The sequence below is a fragment of the Pholis gunnellus genome (assembly GCF_910591455.1).
Source record: "Pholis gunnellus genome assembly, chromosome: 8".
NCBI classification, from domain to species: Eukaryota; Metazoa; Chordata; class Actinopteri; order Perciformes; family Pholidae; genus Pholis; species Pholis gunnellus.
Window position 1 is genome coordinate 8,193,157 of NC_136534.1, and position 22,465 is coordinate 8,215,621.

At 40.6% G+C, this 22,465-nt stretch overlaps 1 protein-coding gene across 1 annotated transcript in view; it reads right to left on the reverse strand.

Annotated features, from left to right (window-relative positions):
- The window catches only part of znf236 (zinc finger protein 236), a 44,522-nt gene that overhangs the window by 16,345 nt on the left and 5,712 nt on the right, over positions 1–22,465 (reverse strand). The window contains exons 5-22 of the mRNA XM_079164989.1: positions 22,182–22,312; positions 20,773–20,945; positions 16,093–16,215; positions 15,233–15,406; positions 13,919–14,096; positions 13,243–13,515; positions 12,293–12,496; positions 12,028–12,160; positions 10,276–10,536; positions 9,866–10,098; positions 9,125–9,211; positions 6,611–6,753; positions 5,699–5,802; positions 3,834–3,985; positions 3,062–3,238; positions 2,305–2,638; positions 1,182–1,285; positions 160–594 (exon numbers count right to left, since the gene is read on the reverse strand). Coding sequence (XP_079021115.1) covers positions 160–594; positions 1,182–1,285; positions 2,305–2,638; positions 3,062–3,238; positions 3,834–3,985; positions 5,699–5,802; positions 6,611–6,753; positions 9,125–9,211; positions 9,866–10,098; positions 10,276–10,536; positions 12,028–12,160; positions 12,293–12,496; positions 13,243–13,515; positions 13,919–14,096; positions 15,233–15,406; positions 16,093–16,215; positions 20,773–20,945; positions 22,182–22,312 — 3,419 coding nt within the window. The remainder of the gene's footprint in view (positions 1–159; positions 595–1,181; positions 1,286–2,304; positions 2,639–3,061; positions 3,239–3,833; positions 3,986–5,698; positions 5,803–6,610; positions 6,754–9,124; positions 9,212–9,865; positions 10,099–10,275; positions 10,537–12,027; positions 12,161–12,292; positions 12,497–13,242; positions 13,516–13,918; positions 14,097–15,232; positions 15,407–16,092; positions 16,216–20,772; positions 20,946–22,181; positions 22,313–22,465) is intronic.

Sequence of the window (22,465 nt, forward strand, 5' to 3'; positions counted from 1 at the left end):
TTTATGCCTGATGACGATGGCTGACTATGACTTTTGAGGTAATAAAATCAAAGCTCTTTAACAAACAGATGCCTGACTCCCTGCTCTGCATCCATCGCAGTAAAATATGCAAATGTTCTTTTAATTACAAGCTATCATTTGTCCATCCATAATCCCTACCTGACATGGAGGCGGGCAGGATGGTTTGTCCTACCAGACCCGGTTGCAGTAGATTCTGGTCAAACTGCCCTGTCAGGACTTGATTGGCTGGGAGGTAAATGTTGGGGTCAGAGTTGGACGTTTGCAGCAGACCCACAGGTTGAAGAATGTCTGAAGATGCTGCCTGCTGCCCCTGGCCCAGTCCCACAGTCTGCCCAGTCTCTGGGTCTTGACCCTGACCGATAGATGAGGCCGACCGCTTGGACCTGCGGCTGTCGAGGCTCGGCCGGAAGTGGCACTGGATGTGGGTTTTGCGGTGGCCCGAAGTTCTGAAGCGGAGCTCGCAAAAGGGGCATTTGAAGGGCTTGGAGCCGGTGTGGAGGCGCATGTGCACCTTTAAGCTGCCCTTTGTAGAGAAGGAGGTGTTGCACATGTGACAGCTGAAGAGTTTCTGACCTGCAAAGATACGGTAAGGAGAGTAAATAAGACGTGTGGCTCACGACTCCAGGCTTCACCAGCTTGTTGTCTCTCTGTGTTCAAAATGTCAGAAGTCCTCTCCGTTCTGTGTGTAAGATGGATCTGGTAAGAAATCAGTCATGTAACTGTCCTGATAGTTGATAATATCAAACAGCATTGAAATGAAAAAGGACAGCCCCAAAAGAGTCTGCAATCAGCTCAGGAGGCTTTTATTGAACCGTTTCTCTCCCTGCAGTATTTAACAAGGTTTCAATACAGTTGGGCTGGAAACCATTGCAGAACACCTACACATGTTAACTGCTGTTCAGCACATTCTGATAAACTCCTGCTGAAGAAATCGTTCAACTTTTTGTGAAATTGGCGTATTTGCTTTCTTGCTGAGATTGATATGAGAGAGAGAGAGAGTGGTTTCAATCTAACATATTTCCCAAAATGTGAAACTATTCCTTTCAAGTAATCTAAGATTCCACTTCTTCAAATACCACAATGTTCCAGAAATTCCACCACCAGTAGTAACCCTGTAGGAAAGTAAAACGACTTCAACCTCAATGTCGTTAAGCTCTAACCTGTATGTGTCTTCACGTGGCAGTCCAGGGTAGATTTCACTGTAAAACTCTTCCCGCAGTCATCACACTTGTACGGTCTCTCTCCTGTATGGATCCGAATGTGCCTGGACAATGAAGCAGATCGTCAAAAGGAGCACAAGGACAGATGAGAGGTTTAAAAGTGGACTCCAAATATGGAAACTTCGATAATAAATGTGGCTCAATGTGATGAGTGTCTGACTTGTTCGGGAGAAGACAAGTCAAAGCTCAGTTCTAAAGAGAAGTGGCCCAATAATATGGCCCGGCTTCTGGAGAGATTTTAAATATATATAGTTTCAATTATATATTTATTTAAAACAATTCTTCTCCCTAATCTGAAACCATTTCAAAGCTATTTTCTGAATGTCAGAATGACCTAGTGTATTTTTGTATTGACTCTGTCATTTTCCCACTTTTCATCTTTAATTAGGAAGTCTGACACATAACTGCCTCTGTTAATTGCATGGGGAGTTTGGACGACCTACGACACTTTATTTAATAGGTCCATATTTCATCTATATGGGTACAGTATTGTAAGAATGATAGCCATGATAGTGGAATGACATCTGAGCAGTTTTACAACATCAATTAAAACATACTGTAGGACTGCCAGAAAACGAGAGTCTTTCTACTACTGCTGTAGTATTACAGAGCTGCTAACTAGATCAGTTTTTCATGCTACTGTTATAATAGCCATGGTGACAGGTCAGAATGTGTTTATAACAATAAAATAAACATAAGTTGGCGGAGTGTTGCTGTTGAAAACGCTTCATCTGAAGTCTGTTTAGTGACACACTGTCCAGTTTTCCATGACTGGACATCTGGGGGCTAATTTCTTTGTTTACTGTCTGTCGGACTCGGACAAGTGTTTGAAATGATTTGTGTAAAATGTAAGTACATTTAGAAAGCTTTTAGGAGGCTCACAATGCTTCTTATGATGTGTTGTCTATAATGAAGGTGGCGGGTGATCCATATCAGCCACAATCGTGAGAATAAGACCCGGGTTGAAAAATACTAGAATTTTCTTAAAGTGCTCGTATGTAGTGTATTCATTGTAATCAAACGTTGCGTCATTGAGACCGTGGCCAGCTGACGTGATATTTACCTGACCAGGTCACTGGGCTTCTTGAAGCTCTTGGGGCAGAAGCTGCAGCAGTTGGCAAACTTGGGTTCCGTTTCCAGTTCCACGGCCTTGTCTTTGATCTCGCTGATTCGATCCCTCTCAGCCGCCGACTGGGCGAGGATCCGCTCCGACACCGAGGCCTCCTCACCGGGATCTTTCGCCAGCTCTGCCGCCTGCTCCTCAGTGAAAGTGATGATTTCCAAACCCCTCCTCTTTGACTTTTGCTCCCCGTCCTCGTCTTCTTCGTCATCTTCTTCTTCTTCTTCTTCTTCTTCCTCTTCCTCTTCCTCAGCATCTTGACTATCCAGACCTATAACTGTGAGAATCGGGGTCTATTGTCACTATGTGTATTTGGGTTACACTTCATGCTGAGTAAATCGAAACACTTTCTATGTGAGTAAAACTCATACCAACAGCAGGAAATCACTTCCACACACACACACACACACACACACACACACACACACACACACGCACGTTACTTTAAACCTGTAGTGTAGAAACAGTCAAAAGAAAAAAAATCCATCTGTTGCATGCTGATAGACTCTAGCATTTTCCCCTTTCTCTTCTTTTTTAAATCAGTTTCATCTCCCTAGAATTTTGGATACGTTTTTAAACGAACTTCCTAACTATGGACATACAATAGAATTTGAATGACCCTGTGTGTAAATAATCATGTAATGACGTAATCATGTAAGTCATGTAATGACACGTCCAAATAATGTCTAGACGTCCTTACTTTGATCCTCCACGGCATGCTCCTTTTTCATATGCTTTTTACACAGCAGGCTGGTCCTGAAGCTCTCGTCACACATGGAGCATTTGAAGGACTTGATGTGGATAATCATGTGGCGGTTCAGGCTGCCATTGGTGGTGAATGAGGCGTCGCAAACATTACACTTAAAAGGCTTCACTCCTGTCAGCGAGAGATGAGAGAGGCAGGGTTTCACACAGTGTCTGCAGGAAGTTTTATTTAAAAGGTTTTTGGGGGTTTTACTAGAAGAAATGATTTTTGAACCACCAAAAAAATAAAAATTATAAAACTCCATAACCTCATTCTCATACTGCTAATTTACCTTATGTTTATAGCTAAAAGTCCCTAAAAAGAAACTTTATTGTCAATGAAGCATTGTCTGTATCTAACCGATTTGAAGACATTTAGGTACTTTGTAAAACCTTCATTTCATGACCTTATTTTTATTATGGTACCTTGGGTATTTTCCTTTTTCCAATTGTCCACATATCTTGGATTTATGGGATGAAATAGCGTAACAAGTTTGATTCAAAAAGTTGTATTAATTTGTAATCATAGTGCGAATGCAATGCACGTCCAGGCTTTGGGAAATAAGGCAATTCACTTTGTTGCCATTTGGATTTTAATCATTTAAATATTCTAATTTAAATACAATGGAATATAATATATTTAAAAGTGCCAATAACCTTTATAGGTTCTAATAATTAATTTATAATCGAATTAATTTAGGGAGACATGTGGAGATTTCCCAGCTCACCTGTATGCGTGTTGAGGTGGGACTTCAGCACTCCAGCGGATACAAAGGCCCGTCCACAGAGATGACATCTGTATGGTTTCTCCCCGGTATGGGAGCGCACATGCTGCTTCAGATGGCTTGACTTTTTGAAGCCCTTATTACACCAACTGCACCTAAAAAGGAAGAAAATAAACTTTGTTGCTATTATTTACAGTATGATTTGATGATAATGACAGACAGACCAGAACATGTGGGCTGACGGTGGACATGGTTTATTTTTAATGGAAAAAGATAAGTAGTACGCCAATGGTGTAAACTTTCACAAAAACATTTCTATAGGAAAAGATCCCCTCTACCGTTACCATCATCCCTCACTAGACATGCATAAACATGAAGCTGATGTTGGGGAGGAAAACATAGAGTGTGGTAATGATCAAAACTGGTTTTGCTATTCCTCTCCAAAGTCTGTTCTTGTCAGAGCGGTAAATATTCAGGGTGAAATATCCAACTACGTATGATGCAGAGGACCTAAGTTTATTTATTGCATCTTAATCACATCCCATGAATGAATTCATAAAACAAGCATGGACGGTAACTTGATTTCTGCCTTTCACAAAGTTGTGACAAAGTTCTTTGTAGGTCTGATATACAGAAAGAACAGTGACTACAACACATTCAGGAGACGCCTTAGATACCTGGGCAGACATGAAAGTATCTCTGGGGCATGTCTCTAAATGCTATTGCTTTATGGGGGAAAAGCTTGAGATGAAAGATGCCGATAACAAACGTCAGGTAAAGGTATTAAAGGCAGTCATTTGTGAATGCTGTAAACAACGCCTTTCATTTCCCTGGTTTCAGTGTTTATGATTGTGCCTGTCATTATTTCCGCTTCAAGCCCTGAAAAAGATTGTATTGTGGAACACAACGCAATACAAACACTGATTTCAGATAAGAGAGTTTCTACAGGAAGTATCTGGTATTAAACTACTTGAGTACTTGTGCATACCTGCCCAACTCTCAGTATTTATATCCGGTTTAGACCTGCTATTAACCTTCACAATGATCAATGATCACGGCCCTTTGAGATAGAGTATGACCGGCAAATGCCAATCATCTGGCAAAAGGGGTCGTTTGGTCAAGTAGGTGACTGAGACAAAAGACAAAGAGGAGGCCAGCAGCAGTTCATGTCCAGAGATAGGAGAACCTGTTGGGACAGAAACCCATCTCTGCAGCACCACAGCTCATCAGGCCAGAGAGCTGCGATGCAATCAGGCCAAAATGGAGGCATGAACGCCACTCCTGAGTAACCTGGAGTTTGCTAAATGGCTCTCAAAATACTCTGAGAGCATGTTGAAAAAGATTGTCCTAGTTTGAGTTGACAAAATTGAAGTCTTTGCTGAAAACCAGGTACGTTCCATGGAATGATTAACACCATGTCTGGTGAGACATGAGGTTATGGCAGCAGCATCAAGTCATGAGGAGGCTTGATGATCGGTGAGATTTGAAGGGACATTGAACAAACATTAAAAAACATCAGAATTAGCCGAGATTCACTTTTCAATACAAATAAAATCACTCACCCAAGACAACAGGAGCAGGTATGGGAAAGTCACAGGGTGTCCTTGAATGGCCCACCCAAATGCTAGACTAAGACCGTGAGATCAATGTCCACTAATGTTCTATAACTACTCAGAGTTTGAAAGGATCCATAAGAAAAGGAAGATAAAACTTCCCGATGGAAATGAAGGTGTGCCAAGATGGCAGACGAAGAACCAGAAGTTGAGACTCAAAAGCTGAAGAGGTGGAAGTACTTTCTAATGCCCACTCACACATATACAGGCATGGACCCACACATACACAAACAAATAAACTATTTAGAAGTCAACCTGTAGGCTCTCTTGCAGTTGTCCTCGCTGTCATCCTGGTAGTCCTGTGTTTCAGAGGTCAGCTGAAGCTCATCCTGACTGCTCTGCTGAAGAAGCCCATTAGTCTAGATCATACAAGACAAATCAACAAAATACACCCACATTAATGCAGATTGACATATATTCATAAATACATTGAATCAAACATAAACTCTTGAAAGTAACAGATATGTCTTCAAATAAATAGTTCAACTCTTTGAGAAATATTCAGTTAGGCCACCTACAAATAGTTAATAGATTATTACCAACAAACTATTAGTAAACCATTTCATTCATCTAAAAAGTTGTATATTTCTTGCAATATTTATTATTGGAGTTACAAGTTAATCTTCTCATTCAACAAATGTTCAAAAATCTAATTACTAACATTGAGCTGGACGAAATCAAACCCATAATTGCATTTAACTTGATATCAATGAATTACTAAACAAACCATGAGTGGACTAGTGCCTTGTAGCTTTTACACTCATTGTAATGTATGTAAACATGAAGTTGAATATCCCTTGCATTACCAGTTAGCGTTTGTAGATTTTCATTTGGTAAAATATACTGAGTATAGAGGTTTTTGTTGTTTTAACTGTTTTTAGAGACGCAATGATTCAACTTTATGGACATTTTGGAACCAATATGCAAATCTTGGAGGTACTTGCTCCAAAATGAAATCAAATGATCTAATCTAATGATCTAAGTGGAGCCTGTGGTGTATGTTCAAGACAACCCATGGGACTGAAGTCAGTCTCAAATATCATCACTAAAAACAATTACAAAACTGTGAATTATTATTATTTAGAAATCAGCTTTCTAAATCTGAGAATTGAAGTTCAGATGAGGGCACGAAAGGGCTAGTGGTACATGTGGAGGCCCAGGACTCACCACCTCCGCACTGGGAACGTGGAGCAGATTCGGGGGGTGGTAGCTGGAAGACAGGGCCTGAGACTCCAGGGTGCTGGAATCCTGCAGCTGCTGGACGGTGGAGAACTGAGACTGACTGTAGCTTGAATCAGTGATGGTGAAGCCTGAAGGAAGCAAAAAGGGAATAATCAGTCTCTTGAAATGTTGATCAGACGTGCACTTCTTATGTACAGCAAACTATGAAATCTCAGTCAAAGTATCCAACTTCTGCACAACACGGCAAAACAACAGGCAGAACCGTGGCCCGTCAGCAGGGAGGATGGCTTTCATTGATTTTAAAGTACTGAACTGCCTGCAGCAGAAGAATGCTCAATGATGTACAGCCTTGAGTCTGCTATTCTCTGCTAAGGAATTGAATGTGGCCACAATAGCTATTGAAGTTCCAATTAATACATTTATTAAAAGACCAGAGACGAGAGAGCATTTAACTCCTGCTTAAGTGTTCCTGTAACCGAACATTGTGTTCATATTTAGCCAACAATATGTTATTAATACATATTTTGCCTGATGTTATTATTGCTAAAAGTAGAGAAAACACATGCTACATATAATCAGAATCAGCTTTATTCCACTTCGCTCTCAATGTACATACACAAACAGTAACACATAAGTATTTATATTTTAGAATATATATTTATTGTTTTATCTGCTCCTTCCATAGTGATTTTAATATATTTTTTAAATGTATTCTTTTTGCCTTTGGTAATCTTAAACGTTTTATTTCATATTTACTGGCATTCAGGTGCATCACTTATGATCTGCTTTCTTATTTATTAATACATTGATTGTATTAATATATTGTCTTTTGAGTGTTTTTGATTTAGTGGCTAAGTGGGCTCCTGAGCTCCACTAATTTATGTTGATTTGAGTGTGTTACACTACAGTATTGTGGCAGCATATTGTTTATAATGTTGTCTGTTGTGAGTCGTCTGTAAATCTCTCGTTATTTGTTATTGACTGCATTTTTACATTTATTTGGCAGACAATTCTTTCTAAAGTGACTGACAATCAATGCATTGAAACCAGAGGCTATCTATCAAGAGCTCATTTATGGGTTGAGAATACTAAAACTATCCTTTGAAATTATGTGTTTAAATATTCAGTAAAAAACTAAATAAAAGGTTGTTTATAATAGATTACATTTAAAAATGTATATTTGTCCATTAAAAGCTATGATTTCAAATTTCAAACGCTTGCAAATTGTGCCTACGACTGGATATTTCAGAACGAAAGTAACCACGGCATAACCCACAGCAGTTTGTTAGCAGTTTGGCTGTCTGGGGGCTCATTATTTATACATTCTTTGGCAGTTTAAGAGACTTTAATTTTGCTGCAGAGCCATGTGAACCTGGAGCTGCAGCAATTTACCAAGTGACCAAGACTTTGAGATAAGTACAATGACTGCTGTGAGCAAACACAGTAAAATGACAAAACAACACAGGGTTTCCCCACATGAAACCCAAGGGCGCAAGGTTAAAGGTGATATCATCAACAATTACATTATAATATATAATACATGGCAGTGGTATACTGGGGGTTAAAGTATGATTAGCTGCCCAAGTTACCCCTTTTGCTCAGTCCCATATATGCTTTGTGCCCTTGAAAATGTGATGGCTCTCAAGGCCACATAAGAATGATTACATTTCAGGTCTGTTCTGGACAGGTACTTGCGTTTTCAGATATAGGCTGTAGTGCCTCCTGAGAGAATGAAAAAAGGTGTTCTATTTGCTCTAAGGGTGCTATGCTGCCAGTGCACGCTATTCTGATTCCACAGAACCCAGGCGGCCAGCACCACTAAGTTATGCCAACTGGCTTGGAATTGTGGTCGGCGCTATAGTGATTTAGTTGGTGTTGGAATAAGGCAGCAACCACATGTTTGACTGCACCACACTGGGTGAAGAGTAACACGATGCAGAGGAAGAAAGCATTGAGATGGTACAAGTACCATCTGTGAAAGTATCTTGTATCGCTCTATGACCAAATTAACTGTTTGAATTGTATTGAGTCTGGATTTTACCCACAACCAGCAGCTGCTGTGTCCTTTGAGTGATGCTGACAAAAGTTTTTTCTTTTGTTAATGCTTGATTTCTTTTTAATGATACTCTAAAATTGAAAGATTTCATTACTATGGTGATTTATCGAGGCCAACATTTGTACACCGTACAATAAATGTGCTATTTTAGCAGAAAACCCCTGCAGGGTAATTACTGGAACGATAAGCGACTTGCTACAGCTCATTGTCTATTCACTTTTCAATCAGAAAACATATGTTTTGCACAACAAGAGATGACAGTAAACATGTTTTACTTCATTGTCATACATAAACCCTAACTCAATAGTGTATCTTCATGCATTACAGACAAAAGAGTTTAGAAACTTTTCTAAGGGAAGGTAAGGGGGGACAGAATGGAAACGTCTGCATGCGTGAAATTGGTTAGATAGAAAGTGTGTGTGTGTGTGTGTGTGTGTTTGTACCTTGTGTTAGAGCTTGCTGGTCAAAGGCAGGCTGGGGAAGTGTTGGTGTCTCAAACTGACTGATATTCTGAGTCGTCACATACGAGTCTGTCAACACAAAGAAAGAGACGCACAGCAATACAACAGGTTAGTCTGTCACTCACAAAGCTGGATAGAGAGGTCGTCTGAACTGTTCTGCACCTAGTTAAGGTCAAAAATAGTCTAGTTGAGGTTAAAATAATGCTATAGCCTTAAGGCGCACTTGAACAGCAGATTAAATAGTGTAATTGTTCTGGTAAAATTATAATAATTGTATTATTGTGAAGAATAGGGGTTAGATTAGGTCTAGCGAATTAGAGTAGGAGCTGCTTTTGAGAACAATATGAACATACTATATTCTATAGACTTGTATCCTCTGTTAAACCTTTGTATGAAGGGTAGAATTTCTAGTCTATACACTATTAAAATGTCATCAAATATAGATAGCTGAGGTCAAGAGTACTGAACCTGACCACGAGACATGCATTTTAAAACTGAGGTAGTTTTAGAAAAGCCAATTCTAAACTAGCAAGGCGACTCTTTACAGTCATTTTGCACCCATTTGTAGTCTTTTTGTAGATATTTGGTTGACTTTACAACAAGAAATGTTAACAATTACTTTATATATGCACTCTGGTCCAGGGACCTTGGCCCTGTACCCAGTAGGCCTGTTAAGTAATCAATCTAGGATGTGCCACATCTGGCCACGCAACTCCTGCTTACCTTCTCCTTGTACAAGTGCTTGGTCTGTCAGGGGTTCCTCCATTGTCACTTGTTGACTTCCATTCACATCCTCTGACTGGCCCAGTCCCAGCATACTTTGCTGCTCTACTGAGGTATCAGGTTGTTGCTGGAGGGAATCTCCCTCTATTTCCACCTGCATATCGTGGTCTACCGTGCCCCCTCCTAAGGGGTCATCTGTTGACTGGGGCTGCAGCTGTTGGGCCAGTTCATACCTGGTTCGGCAGAACAAGACAAGCAGAACCGAAGAGTTTATATATTAGTGTTTTATTACATTTTTACTGGTTTGTTCATGACTTCCTTGTCACTGCGTATCTAATGCTCCTTAACTATTTGGCAAAAACAGTGCACAAAGAACACAATGACTAAGAAACACACAGCAAAGCCCAAACCTGTGTGTCTTCATGTGCTTCCTGCAGTTGGGTGATGACTTGAAGGTCTTCTGGCAATAGGGGCACATGTAAGGTCGTAGGTCACTGTGGGTGGTCATGTGGCGTCGCAAGCTGCCGCTGGTGGTGAACGTGGTGTCGCACATCAGGCACTTGTACGCCTTTAGGCCTGAGTGGGTCCTGATGTGAGCCTTGAGGACTCCTGAGGAGGCAAAGCCTCGACTGCACTGCACACACTTGTAGGGCCTTTCTCCTGTATGAGACCTGGGATGATAAAAGGAAGTTTCAGAATTTAGATTTAAGGGGGGGGCATAATGTATACGGCAGCAGCATGTTATTAAAAATGTTCTTGCTAATGCTGATATTTTCAATTGAAATGATATCAAATGTAGTAATATTATGTGGGCAAAACCTTTTCCCCAACATTGCTACCTCTGCAGAACACTTTGGAAAGTAACGATGCATTTCTTGGTGCAAACTTTCATGACAGTTTATTGCTTGGCCCGATTGAATCCAACTCCAAGGTTATTACAATGATGCCGTTCCAGATCCATCAGTGAATCATGGGAGCTGTCACTGAAAACACTGCAAGGATGACAGCACCATTATTTAGATTAAGCTCTCAACGTTGAAAGGAAGACAATTGCCTCGGCTAGAAAATTATTCGGCAATTTATCATACTTGCTTTCATTATTTTTTGTTTTATGCATGACTGTCAGAGATATTTTAGAGTAAGTTTAAAAAAAAAAAAAGTAATTGTACTGTTCATTTATGTCAGGTATTACAAGAGCCAGTGATGTAAAGGTAGATGTTCAACTGACCCCTCTCTAAGCCCCGCCCCCCCCCACTGCTTCTCCTTAAGCTGCATGGAGCCCACACTTTCACTAACTGCACTCCCTGCATACAGATGATCTAATTTCTGGAAGGGAAGCAGACAGAAGGGTCTATAATGTGCATTTGATATGAACAGCCGGGTAGCAATTCATTCACTGTTACAATTAATAAATAGCCAGATCAGCATGGGTATACATTTAGTATACCCATTAAGGACAAGGCTAGAAATGTTTATATGAGAGTGTATGGAGCGGAGCTGTATAGTTGTCGGACCCAGGTCGGAGCTGGTCACTTCGGCTCGCTCTCTCTCTCTCTCTCTCTCTCTCTCTCTCTCTCTCTCTCTCTCTCTCTCTCTCTCTCTCTCTCTCTCTCTCTCTCTCTCTCTCTCTCTCTCTCTCTCTCTCTCTCTCTCTCTCTCTCTCTCTCTCTCTCTCTCTCTCTCTCTCTCTCTCTCTCTCTCTCTCTCTCTCTCTCTCTCATCCATTTCATCCTGCCTCCCTTGGTACTTTATTAACAAACCAAACACATCACTTAAAGTAAACTTGCCGAGCTCAACACTATTCTCTGTAGTTCTCTGACATAATTATATAATCTCCCAATAGCACAGGTGAATCCATTAGACTCCAACAGAAAAGGACACCCTTACGGTAAACTTTCCTTGTCTTAGCCAATTATTAGATAAATAGATAAACCCACAAAAACATGGGTTGGCTTCAGGGGTATGACTGGTTAAAGTCATATTGGTCAAACGGAGGCATTGGTTGTTGGTGATGCCCCTCTTTGGTGGCCCCACTGATCTGTGGTGTTCCCCAAGACTCCGTCCTCGGGCCTTTTTGTACTCTGTATTAATGCGTCCACAAAGTCACATTATCCATTAACAAAACATTCAATACCACTGGCAATGTCATAAAGAAGCTTTACCTGACATGTTGTTTCAGATGGCTTGATTTCTTGTAGGCCTTACTACAGAACTGGCACTTGTATGGCCGGTCACTGCCCACCACCTCAAGGTATTGTTGGAAAGCCAAGCGATTGTTTTGGGATGGGATGAGGCCTGTTAAGAAGCACATGTGTTCCTTGTGAAAAGACATTTCATTTTGTGCAGAGCCACACAGCGCGAGTGAAGAAACTCAAGAAATAACAAGAGAAAGCAACTACGCATGTGACTGTCAACCAGTGCTCTTACCAAAGTCAGTGATGAGGATGGGTTCCTGCAGGGGGATATCTGGCAGAGGTAGGTTACTCCTGGACACTTTGGCTTTGTTGGTTTTGCGGGGAAACTTGTGCTTTTTCTGCTGCAAGCTTTTAAAGTGAGAAGCAATGTGTGTTTTCCTGTGGCCTGATGTACGAAAGATCTTGTCACAGTGAGGGCAGGGGAAAGGACGCACACCTAGGGAAAGCGGGGAAAAACAGCACTTATGGAAAATTTGTATTTCGAGAATTAGACTGATTCTGACGTATGTACTTTGTTACAAACAGCAAAAGATTCCAAAAAATAAGCTACAAATAAGACAAAATATATAAATATGAAACCCACACATAAACCAAAAATGTAAGCAAGCTCATGGCCTCAAAGCCTTTCAGTTAGCAGGAGACAATATGTATTTCTTTGTGAGAAATACAGCTGAGAACATATCTACCGAAAGACTTAGCTTAGAGCTAACACATAACCAAAGCTAAAGTAAACACCTAACATTGACAGTGCCATTAAATAGCGATTTGAGAAACAAAAACTAATGCACAGATGTACATAATAATTGAACTGTTACAGTCCTGTTTATTCACACGAATAATGACATTTCATGTCCAGGGGGTGATTTTGTTTAAGGTAATCTCTCTAAAAGGAAGAAAATACAAAATGATTGCAAACACGAGTGCAAATGAGGGCTCTAGCTCCAGTGACACAAAGGTCCAGCTTTTTTCATTTCCTGCAAAATGAATTATAGCATATAGCTGAATACTAAATGACATAGGCTGCCAGGAAACTGAAAACATTATGTTGAAAGCTCATGTATGTCTCCTTTTGCTTCGGTGCATACTGATTATGTTGGCATACAGTGAAATAAGTGCATTCAAAATGTTGAGTTCAGTTTGGCTATGAATGTAACCCTTTCATGAAGTGGACCTGCTTCTCACCTGTATGCAGACGCATGTGTACCTTCATGCTGCCAGAAGTGGAGAAGCACTTGAGGCAGCACTGACACTCAAAGGCCTTAATCCCCGTGTGCGTTTTCATATGTGCTGTGAGGGTACTCTTGACAGCGAAAGCTCTGAAGCACTGTTTGCACTTGAAAGGCTTCTCGTGAGTGTGGATGCGGATGTGGCGCACAAGGTCGCTGGGCTTCTTGAACTCCTTGGAGCAGTATGGGCAGCCGTGCCAGCGGACGCCATTCTCCTCTCTGATGGAGCCTGTGGAAGGAGGACAGAGTGAAGCAGCTGTCCAGTGTTTCTGTCAGCCGACAGCTTGGCGCTCCAACTGAAAAGCTGTTTCCCTTTATGAATGTATCATCTTTGTAAAGCTTCATAAATGAAACGACAGATTTTCTTATTTACATTAAACATCATCCAGTAAACAGAGAATGCATTATTCTATGAGTGCAGATAAGAAAAGCTTATCTTTTGCATTGCATTGCTCAAGCTGCAAATATACTAAACACGGTTCACAAATTTACAGAAGAGAGAAGTCACATTTATGAAATATGAAAATGAACTGAGCTTCAACACTAATCCGTAAGGACTCAATGTCTCATTTGATAATTATCGTGACTACGATACAATGCTTGCGTTAATGTCCTGTAATGTTCCCCTCTACCTGGCATTTGAATAGGTTTCTTGAAAATGCTCCTTTTCTTCTCCCTGGCCGGTTTGTCGGGACCGTGCACTTTCTTGCTTTCTCCTGCAGCGCCGTCGCTGGTCTGGTTCTGTGACTCTCTGGATGAGGCGTCGCTCTGCGGCTGGACCACACTCAGCCCACTGTTCTCCAGAGCTTGCTAAAGGAACAGAACAAAAATCTGATCGGATACCACGGCTTACAAAACGTCTTTGTGTACAAAAAGCTGCAACTAAACACAAGATTGATCGTCGAATAATCAATTGATTATTGATTGAATCAACTATTCGGATTGAGAATCACACAATTACTCAATGGCTCTTATTTAGCTTTCAGTTTTAAAAGCTTGAGTTTGTTTTAGGCATGTGATAACTAACAATAAAAATGAATACATCATTTAAAAATGCCTTTTTTTAATGAATGTTCATGCTGATACAACAGAATGTTCAACTGATATCAAGTCCTGTCATGGACCAAAGGGGTTGCTATAACAGAACATAAACAATACTAAACCTATTGATGTAAAGAACTATTATTATTAAAAATTCAGCAATTTAAAGTATGGCTTGAAATAATGTGACAAATAATAACAAAACATTGGCCAAAAACATGATGACCCAGAAACAAATCTCAGTGATAATCACATCCCTTTGTGTTTGAGAGCAGAGGCTCTATCCAACTCTCCAGCAGTACTCATTTATAAAGCTTCCTGGAAAAAATCTATTATTTAACTGTCTCCTTTCCCCTGGACGAATAGTGTTCCCACAAGCACCAAAATCCTGCCATTCAGTCACCAAAAGAGAGAAAATGAGAATATAATTTAGTTTCAACAGAAATGATTTCAGAGACTTTAAGTGAGTTCTTTTCATCTCCTCCGGTGTCCAAATATATTCCCACAGTGGGTCCTCCATTCTCCAGCCGAATCATTTCCACATAAAGGGTTCCACTAACTTCTAGGTCTAAAATGAAAGATGCTGATCTTCATGATGTGTATGTGGATGTGTGCATTTGTGTGCTCCTGTGCCTAACTGCAAGCACCTTACACACACAAAAAGACAAGGAGAATTTTCAGAATAAGGATTTTTGTCCATCCTCATATGTTCAAGAGTGCATGTCACATTGATGGATTGGAGTTGAAGCGGTGCACTCGTTTAAGTGTTGCTTTAAGATTAATATTTGAATCATACTGCAGATTCGGTCAGAGGCATGTGGTTCCCAGTGGGTCTATGGAGCCCTGAATAGCACAGAGTCTAGTTCTCATCATCTAATTTCCTTTCCTTAATGTCCTTTGCTCACCTGCAGGATGTCCTGGTTGATGGCAGTTTCCATGGCAATAGCTGGCTCTGGAGGTTGGGGCTGGTCTGTCTCCCCGCTGACCTGCTCAGACAGCTCGAGAAGTTGCTGGATGACATCTGTCACCCCCTCGCCGCCCTCTGATCCCCCAGGAGCCTGACCTGTCACCTCTGTCTCCTAAGAGAGAAGAAGAGGGCGAACGCAGCGAGAAGGAGAGGAGAAAGAAGATGAGGACCAATTTGACGAAGGGCCATTCACAAGATCACGACAGGCTACGATTTGAAAGCAGACTATTTTTTTAGCAGGGGCTCTCTAAAACAGAAACTGGCAGGATCCACGCTGCAGTTTAGACTGTAGGACGGTTCAAATTTGCTTCATTTATAGGCAAAATGGAAATTGCACTTTTAGTGCAAATGAAGCAGAAGCTTATAGAGTTTTTGGCAAAGGGAAATGGTGAAAGTACTGAAACGCGATGGGAAAAAATAACCAGCATCATTATCTACTGATAAGGAATACGATTATGACATCTTTGACAATGAAGCAATGGTTTATAAAGGATATCAATGATTTTGACTTGTTCGCACTACATAAAGCAACTAACAAATACTTTGTGGGAAACAGGGATTTATTTAGAAATATGAAATAAATATAATTACATATTAAAACTAGAAGCCCTCTGTTTATCTGCTGTTGAGTATACCTGCGGTACCCTGTATCTGTCCCTGTGTATAATACTTATTAATCTCAATCACCAGGTCCAAAAAATAATTAACATACTTGAATGTACTCAGCGGAAGCGGGGCCGATTAAGTGCAACAACCTTGTTGCTCATCTGTTCTGCATAGTGCATTTTGTTTGTTTACCGGAGTGCTTGAGGGCACCTCAATTACAGAGATGTGCATCTTGCTGATGTGGGCATTCAGACTGCCCAACTTCTTGAAAACACAGCTGCAGTCCATGCATGGGAACAGTGGTACGCCTTTAGCCTGTCAGAGAACATAAAACACATACAAAGACATTATCCCTGGCTGCTAAAGAAAGCTACCATCCAGTGACTCATTATAGTCACTGAAAATCTTGTATATCAGAAACGTACGTTCCTATTATCTCTATCTCTTAGTTGGTAGAATTCAGATGATTTCACTGCTTTGCTTGCTAAATAAATGATTAATCTGCAAGGCCAGGGAAATGTATAGACTGCTACAAGAGTACCAACAATTAAAGCCACCCAGGTTCTGGAGCTTGCTTTTAACACAGTGATTAGATGGCAAACTTGACTCTTTGCTCTTATTAGGGGTCTAGACATGAAGGCATATCAATGTACGTCGTGATACAAAGAAATAAAGGTTATATGAATATAATTGCCTTTTTCCTGGTATTTTGTTCATCAACAGACTTCTGGAATTTACAACTTTGTTGGCGTGTGAAATGAATGTTCTTGTTGTTAACTCGGGAATGTAGACAGAGAGTAAAGTTGGAGAAGGCAACAATGAGGAAAATATCATGACAGACATCAGGTCTACGGAGATAGGAGAGAGGGGAAGGATGACAGAAATTGTAAACATAGAGAGGTGGAAGGTTTTTGGAAGTGGTGTTCTGATGTCATTGATTGTGCAAGCACGGCTGAAACATAGTTGGTTGTTTATGGAGCGAGGGAGATGTAGGGATAAGGGATATTAAAGAAGGTGGGTGAAATTCATCATTTTTTTCAGGAAATTGAAGTTAGAATGTTTTGTGGGGTCCATAGACTGTTTATAAGAAGTGGACATAGTCACCGTGACGTCACCCTTTGGTTTGTGAACTACAGTTTTTAAGCCTCGACATGGGCGTTTTCGCCATCGCCATCTTGGTTTTTGGGACCAGAAGTGACACGAAAGGGTGGAGCTAAGTACAACCAAATGCTGAGTAGGGCATTTTTAGGCAAACAAAACAGTAACAATTAACTTTCACAAACTGAAAACACACTAAAAAGGGTTAAAGTTGTAAGACGAAAATGCAAACAACTCCCAGACCAGACAACGCCATGGCAGTCAATCACAAGGTAGCCACGCCCTAAAGCACACCACTCGTTGTAGTCTATTTTACTCTAAATGGGACCATAATTTACGAAGTGAACATCATGCTTTCTGCAAAAACAGAAATTGTAATTTGTTTGATATACAGGAGATGTAGTTGAAGCTCAAGCACTTCAAAGCAGCTGAAGTATCATTTGAAGTGTAATATTTGAAAGCTGAACAAATCAGTTGAGGTGGCGTTAGATTTATATTCTGCAGCGGATTCATGCCATTTATGTGCAGATCTCGACATGCCTACACCACCCTACATGACCAAAACACTTCATTGGATTGAAACCATGATGATTTTAGTTCCCTGGCTCCCGAGTACGCATCTGCTCATGAAATCTATTATGAAGAACGCCTGACCATAATTTATTCATAAAGCCAGTCAATCATAAGGACAAACTCTATGTGGAACAGAAAAGCTGAAGGACACTTGTGAAAATTAGATGCATTATTGAAATAGTCCTGCTGTTTGGATTTTCAGAAGTAATTCAATCAACTGGCCCCATCATGGGCTTTTAGCATGGAATACTCAATCACGTTTGCAAACAAGAAAGACAAATAAAATAAAATCCAAACTGCAATGAGTTCTAACTAGGGGGTTCGGTTCAATATGACACAGTGGTGCCACGGTTCGGTATGTTTTCAATGGCTCTTCATCCCCATTCAGTAGTGAGGTAATGTGTCGTTACACTCAGGTAGCTTTGAGTAGTCCGTGACGTCCAGCCGTCTGTTGTCAGAGCAACAGCGGGTGCTTCGGACATTTGATTCTCTGTTTGGGCTTTTGTTTTCTTTTTCAAAGCAGGAATTATGGTCTGACGAAATGGGCTCGTGAAGGAGTACTGCCACGGGGCTCTAGCATTAAGCGTGTTCGTACAGCCAGAGTTGCCATGTTGAGCGCAGTGGCTCCACCGAGAGAACATTATATTTCACACAATTTAAGCTTCTGCAATTTCCAAACGCAAAAGTATTATTCAAACGAATTGTTCGGTTTGAAATGCGTACCAAACAGAAAGCCTCGTACCGAACGGTTCAATACAAATACGTGTATTGTCACACCCCTAGTTCTAACCTATTTTGCTAAAAAAGAAAAAAAGTAAGTTTAAGAAAGGCCATTTGACCAATTAGAACCCCTAAAAGAAGATTATTATATAATATTTAAATTACACATACAAATACTTGCCTGGAACACAATGAATGGGGCAAAAACAGCCATCAAATGTATACTCATAAGCATAAATTCAACCTGACTGCTCATCATAGTGAATTTATTGTGACTGAAGTCTAAAAGAAACACCGTTAAAACATTGGTGACATCAATTTCCTGTCTTTTTTGCCCATTACATATGTGCAGATGATTATAAAGCAATTGCCAATTAAGATATCATAACCCATGATGGACACTCACGTTTATGGTCTATGATTAAAGGCTAAGCTTGAAAGACCTTTAATCTAAAAATGACAGACTTTATCTATTCCTCTAAAATGGAATCTCTATCACTTTAGATTGTAGATCAGAATTTTACTCGGATGTAACATTAACCTTAAAAATAAAAAAACAGAACTACTAGAACTAAACCAAAACGACTCTCAAGTAGCTCACACAACCTGCAAGATTAGAGATTGTAGTGAAGAGGCTCTTTGCTGTGATATTGTTCTTATCTGCTAACACAAACCAAATTACAGGAGCGATTCATCCTGTGGTCACATGAATCACTTTCTCTGACAAAATTGATGGAAAAATAAGCCCCCTCAATTAATGTGTTTTTTGTTTGTTTGCCTGAATAAAGTAATTATAAGATCCTTATATGTAGCCTCACTGTGTGTTGGAAACAATCACTACAAATATGTGTTACATTATGAGTAATCACTCGGGGTGGGTTCATAACTGGAACACAGTATTTTCCCACTGAAGACTGAAAGGGAGAGTTTTACTAGCAACACTAAGAGTCTACAGTTATGCTAGCAGCTCTCTCAAGCTGTAAAGTGATGCTAATGCTAACACACTAACTTTCATCACCCATAATGTCTAGCATGTTCAACATCTTAGTTTAGCATGTAGCATGTTCAACATCTTAGTTTAGCATGTAGCATGTTCAACATCTTAGTTTAGCATGTAGCATGTTCAACATCTTAGTTTAGCATGTAGCATGTTAAACTCGCTCATTTGAACTAAATACAAAGTACAGCTGAGGCTGGTCAAAATATCCTTAGCTTTACAGGTATTTAGTCACAAATTCTGAATATTATTTCAGTAAACATAATTATGTCACTTACTATGGTTTAAAAACAGGTACATTAATTTCTCAGCTGGCTCTAGCAGCAGTTAGCCAAATGAATGTGGAGCTCGGAGTGGAAGCACAAAGCATCTTTTATACTTTAAGGCTTTGTTACCGTTTTGCTAACATGCACTAGCACTGAGCTTTGTGGCATTTCCACTGATGGGGGACCCACCGCACCTCCTGTGATGGAGATCATTGTGTTGCTTTACAATCAGGCTGCCAGAAAGCTGACCCAATACAGACTGCAGACACATTATTGGAAGCAGTCATCAACTAGGAGCTACTCCCACCACTGTCAGTCCACCCAATAATGGTCTTTGTTAACAAACCCTCACAAAGCACATCTACACATTCATTATCTGTCAAAGTGGACATTTGGGAACCTAGGGAGGACTTTGATGTGAAACAATTCTTTCAACCTCTCAACCACTGTTCGGCACTAAGAGGACGTGATCTTAGTGACCGAGCATCGTAGGAGACCAGTCCAGACTAAATCAGGATGGATAAATCAGAAGGGCCCTTTAAGATTGGCTGCTGTGAAGTCCTTACAAAAGGAAAAGAAGCAAATGAGGAACAAAAAGCTGCAATTCCACCTCATTCCCTTCCCAACAGACAAACAACATGGCAATGTGACCTGTTGCATTGAATGTAACAAGCTGTGAGCAGGAAGGCAGGCAATTTAGTGTGCGAGTGAAGGAGGTGTACAAAAAGAATATCTTGGACCGCAACCAGAATCAAAGAAAAAATACTGATTCACCAAAACCTGGTTAACCGCTTGAGATCATTTCGTTTTTTGGTTTCTTGCTCACCTTTAGCAACCAAACAACAAACACTGGATTATCATACTTTTTTTTTTTTTCAATTTAAAACCACTAGCTCCTTTTCATTCAGTCCTTGAGCTCTGTCATTCTAAACACAAGTATTTGTGTAACAGCCCCAGGGTTTTTTTCTTTTAAAAACTTGTCGTCCGGGGCTGTGTATGGTTTTAAAAATATGATACCAGTCCCAAAAGAGTACTCGATTTTATATCCTTTTTTTTTTTTCATTCGATACCCATCAGTGAATGGAAGCCTTGAGTTGCGTAAAAGGTAACCACAGGAGGATTCAGGGAGGGATTCAAGTACTCTTTCCATGTCAGACTGAGTTGAAAAAGTAAGATGTGAAATGAATTTTTTTTTAAAAATCAATACTGTGCTCTTACCTCAGAGTGAACTCTCTGAACGTGCGAGTGCAGGTTCCCTTTCTGGGAGAAGGAAGCTGGGCAGAACATGCAGAGGTGAGGTTTCTCTCCAGTGTGCCTCACCATGTGGGTCTGCAGCACCACCTTCTGGTTGAAAGCCTTTCCGCAATGTGTGCACTTATAGGGCCTCTCACCTGAAAGGAAGGGCAAGGTCGGGTGAAATTACAGCTCAAAAAGCCAGAAACACAGATGACAATTTCCCTTAACTGCATTTCATAGAATCTAAATGATCAACTTCAAGATAAAAGATAAATAGTGAATGCTCGGCGTAAATACCGGAGGCTTCCTTGAGACATCCTCACTTACTCCGCTCTGTTGTTACATACAAGTCACATACACACATTCCTTAAAGCAGCTGAAATGCACAGGACAACCTGGTTGTATCCATAGTCAGTATTCATTACTTTCCACTAAGTTTGTTTTTGAGGTAGTTCATCTTGAAATATGAATGAAATTTGAAAATACCTCATTTTTAAAATGGCACCAACATAAGGTCATCTCGGGTATTAGCCTAAATAAAGATGACTCAAATACGTTCGTGTACCCTTATCAACTGGTCTGTGCGTCACAGAGAGTAAGAGAAGGAGGAATAGGGTGTGTGCGTGTAGGTGTGTGTGTGTGTGTGTGTGAAATCTCCCGAGCCACTCGTAACCTCATCAGCTTAAGGGCTGTTTGAGATTCGAGTCACAGGGGAATAAACTCCATCTACCATTAGTCATCCAACCAGACAGGCAACCAAACAAATGAATGTGGATGACGTTAAACAACATGCGAGTGCAAGCTACTGGCTACGTTGCCTGATCCCAGACGGCTGAACAAGCGCAAAACCACAGGAGAATACTTCAGATACTAATATTGAAACTTATCCCACACAACACCTTTGAATGGCAGCTGAGTGATGAGCTGCCCTGAGGCGAACAGTTCCCGAAACGGAGGACAAATTCAGCAAACTGCTCAGAAGTTGGTGTCATAGAGTCAGTTAATAGCGGAAAACCTTATCAGACAAAGTCCAATTCAATAAGACAAATGTGAGACTTTAGTCATACAATACTGCCTGTGATTACATTTTGGAGCCATTGAAAAAAAACTACAATCAAGACACAAAACTCTGCTGTTCGTGGCACCACTGCCCACACACATGCAGAGTCTCCTGCTGCAGTCACGACCTACGGCGTCAGAACAGCAGGCTACTGAGCCCCCAGCAATTACAACCGGTGCCGGTGCCCGCCCACACCTTACAAAACATCCACTTCAGGTTTTGTGGAACATGCAGGACACACAGAGCAATTCCTCTGAACATGAATTATTTAACAGACATTAGATCTACGTAACCTAAAGTTGTGATCCCTCCTTCTGTGCTTTTCGCTCACCTGTGTGTATTCGTATGTGCCTGACAAGCTGGCTGGGCTTTTTGAAAGCCTTTCCGCAGTGGTGGCAGCCGTTTTGGAACCCGCTGCGGTCAATGTTTTTCTTGTAGTTTCTGGAACTAGAGCTGAGCGGCCTGCGGAACAAGCAAACACACCAAGAAAGAAGACAGGAGATAAAATGAATATTAATGAAAAAGTAGTCATTTTGATAAATACTAGAGTATGTTTAGATTAGTAAATCACTGTACAGCAAGCTCACAGTTAAGCATATTTTAATGAAATTAGAA